Source organism: Mus pahari, chromosome 4, assembly GCF_900095145.1.
Source record: "Mus pahari chromosome 4, PAHARI_EIJ_v1.1, whole genome shotgun sequence".
Lineage (NCBI taxonomy): Eukaryota > Metazoa > Chordata > Mammalia > Rodentia > Muridae > Mus > Mus pahari.
Genome location: NC_034593.1, coordinates 51,490,887 through 51,494,156, shown reverse-complemented (window position 1 = coordinate 51,494,156; position 3,270 = coordinate 51,490,887). Strand labels below are relative to the sequence as shown.

General features: G+C 44.8%; 1 protein-coding gene across 1 annotated transcript in view; it reads left to right on the top strand.

Annotated features, from left to right (window-relative positions):
* The window catches only part of Erich6 (glutamate rich 6), a 24,717-nt gene that overhangs the window by 19,308 nt on the left and 2,139 nt on the right, over positions 1 to 3,270 (top strand). The window contains exons 12-13 of the mRNA XM_021197121.1: positions 324 to 479; positions 2,663 to 2,891. Coding sequence (XP_021052780.1) covers positions 324 to 479; positions 2,663 to 2,891 — 385 coding nt within the window. The remainder of the gene's footprint in view (positions 1 to 323; positions 480 to 2,662; positions 2,892 to 3,270) is intronic.

Below are 3,270 nucleotides of genomic sequence, written 5' to 3'. Positions count from 1 at the left end.
ACCAGGCTGGCCTCGAACTCAGAAATTCGCCTGCCTCTGCCTCCCGAGTGCTGGGATTAAAGGCATGCGCCACCACGCCCGGCTCCATATTTCTAAATTCTATTCCTTACAATGTTGTTGGGAGCTTTTGCATTTCATAAATTCATTCCGTCTCATATAAAGGCATACATACAACTCCTTTGTATTAAAAGTAACAGAGACCCTTTCTCTGAAAGGTCTTCGAGATTATGCTTCATAACGTCGAACAGATCCTCATAGATTAACTTTATTCCACAAATAGTCCAGCGTCACTAGCTTACTCGGAGGACCTTATCTGATCTCAGCTATCCGTCTGGAAACCTAGCCATCATCCGAGTGCCCAACAAGACAGATGGTTTTATTTGTATAATCCAAGAAGACACGCCCACCAGCCCCACCCTCCTGGCACTGTTTGACTCCTCCGGAAGAGGCTCCTGCTGTCACCCCAACGGAAATGTCTGGTGCGTTTCTCAGGTCCTGGCTGCTATTTTAGTATGTTGGATGATTTTTTTCACTGTTTTAATTGTATTTTTTTTTTCCTCTTCAACAGTAAGAAAGGCTTTAGAAAGATTTATTTCAGTTAGTGGTCTTTAGATCATAATATAACTCAGAGGCACACCACACCGTGTTGCTTACTCCTGAGCTACATTCCTAAGTAGAGGTCTTCCTGTCAGTGTGTCAGACAGTGACACACAAACGAAATCCCTGGATCCAGAATGCCTGGAAAGGCATTTCCCATGCACGTCTGGCAACACCAGTTCTGTCCCTGGAACACACAGATGAGGTGGAAGGAGAGAGCTGCCTAGACAAAGTCATCCTGGGACCCCCACACACATGCTGTGGCTTACAGGCAGCCCCCACCATACGCACATCATCATAATAGAGAAAGATTCAAGTCTCTATAGAAAGATCCTATATACACTCTATGACTTCATATTACTTCCTTTAATCTTTAAGGACACACTCTTACTCTATAGCCGTAGTTAGACTGTAGTTAGACTGTAATTCCTTCTACAGGGCAGGCTAGCCTCACATTTGTGACCTTCATCTTCTGAAGTGCTAGATTACACGTATAAGCCACCACGGTTGGCTTTTCAAATCATGTGTCACTACAGTCTCACTGGTAAAACTCTGTCACAGTAACTGGCCAAGCTTGAATCTTGCCATTGCTCACCAAACTGGGACACAGGTATCTGTATTTCTAGCCCATAGTAGTAATCAATCCGTTAACACAGTGTACAATGGTCAATTTCTACTTATCCTTCAGGATTCAGTAGTAAGTCTGTGTTACATTGAGTGGAGTGTTGTAATTGTCGCCTATGTTAACTCAACAAGCTATAGAGGCCAGCCAATTTTAGGGATCTTAAACCACATGAGCTGAACTCTTGAGTACTCTGACTGGATCTGGCATCCTCAAAGCTCCTCCTCTCTGCCTCTGTGCAGTACATCTGTGTTCTCTGGGCACTGGAGCTCCTTGAAGGCACATCCTGACTCTTTACCCTTTCACAGCTACATCTACGATGTAAACTCCACAAACAAAGAACTGATTCAGATCGGTGTGGTCGAATATTATTGTTACTTAAAAGACAGTGAGATCGTTCCCGTGGGCGACCTCTGAATCCAGTAAGATAACTTCTGGGTTTTGCATTTCTTTTGCTATCAGGTAGTCAGTCAGTGCTAGAGAAACAAGATATTAGTTATCTTACTCATGGGGGCTTTCACGAGCATTTCCCAGAGTTAAAAAGGAAATGAATTGCCCAAGCAAGCCACCCTTCTGAGAATACAGAACTCTCCTCATGGTAGGGATGGTTACCTCTGCTGAGGTAAGGTAGGATGAGAGTGGCAGTTAGCGCCACAGAACCTTGCACAAGCGTGACTGTTTGTACTGTAGCAAATATGGCGCTGGCAACACCGTGTCATTGGAGAGGCCCAGTTGATTCAAGTCACATCTTTGCTCTGCTCTAGAATTTTTCTCCATTGCAGTGAACTCAAAAGTATCCCTGAGCCCCTGTTTTCCACACCCAGCCTCCAGAGCCTCAGTGGCCCCTTGTGCACCCCAGCTCATGAGCTGAACCAAAGCCCTGGCTTCAATCACCAGCATCCTCTCACCACCACCCCCCCCCAAAAGAAAAGCATAAAAGGAGGGGTGCTTAATTTGTAACTGTGTCAGCTCTCTTAAACAAGGACTGATTGGGCATCTGTGAAATTTACATCCGCTGCCCTACATTTTTGCCTGATGGAAATCTAACCATTGATCCCTCCTCTGTCAGGAAGGGCTTCCCCTCTCCATCCTTTCTCTTCCCAGATGAAACCTTCAGGGCTTCCCTCCACCTCTCAGCCACTTTTGGACCCACTTTAGTCCATCAGCACACTTCAATTTAAACCTAGTATATGGTAACGTGAGTAGTGTCGCCTCTAAAGTTATCTAAGGATTCAGCCATTCATCTGCCTTGGTTAGGATGTGACAGAGCCAATTCAGTCTTGAATTATATACTACTTTCAATGGTGAGGCTTTTTTGTTTCTGTCTTTTGAACCAAAGTCCCACTCTGCCATTCCTTCCCCCCACATCGGGCTGAACGCTGTGATGGCAGGGGTGAGCCACGACACCTAGGTCGCTTATTGATCATTCTGGTTGCCTTCCAGGGTATTCATCAACATCTTGGGAGGCCAATACTCAGATCAAGCCGGCAACAGGCTACGAACTTGGAACTGGTCAAGTACCATGCCTTCCTCATCCTGTGTCTCATTTAAACCCATCTTTCTGGCTCTGAACCGTTACATTGGAATTCGCATCCTAGAACAAGACAAGGTCTCCATTAATTTTCTAGCTATGGGCCAACAGGCAACAATCAGCCTTGGAACCAAAGTAATGGTATGTGCATTTAAAAAGTAGTTTAAGCTGGGCATGGTGGCTCATGCCTTTAGTCCCAGCACTTGGGAGGCAGAGGCAGAGGCAGGCAGATCTCTGAGAGTTCGAGGCCAGCCTGGTCTACAAAGTGAGTTCCAGAACAGCCAGGGTTATTACACAGAGAAACCCTGTCTGAAGAAAAAAAAAAAAAAACTTTAAATCATTTAGATTTTAAAAGTAAAATAACTGTGTTAATGTTATCACTGATAGAACATGGTTATGTATAATCTAGCTACTGATAATCTTGGGAATTCACAATGAAAGTTTCCTGTGAAGCAACCTTACATTTTCTCTCTCTCTCTCTCTCTCTCTCTCTCTCTCTCTCTCTCTCTCTCTCTCTCTC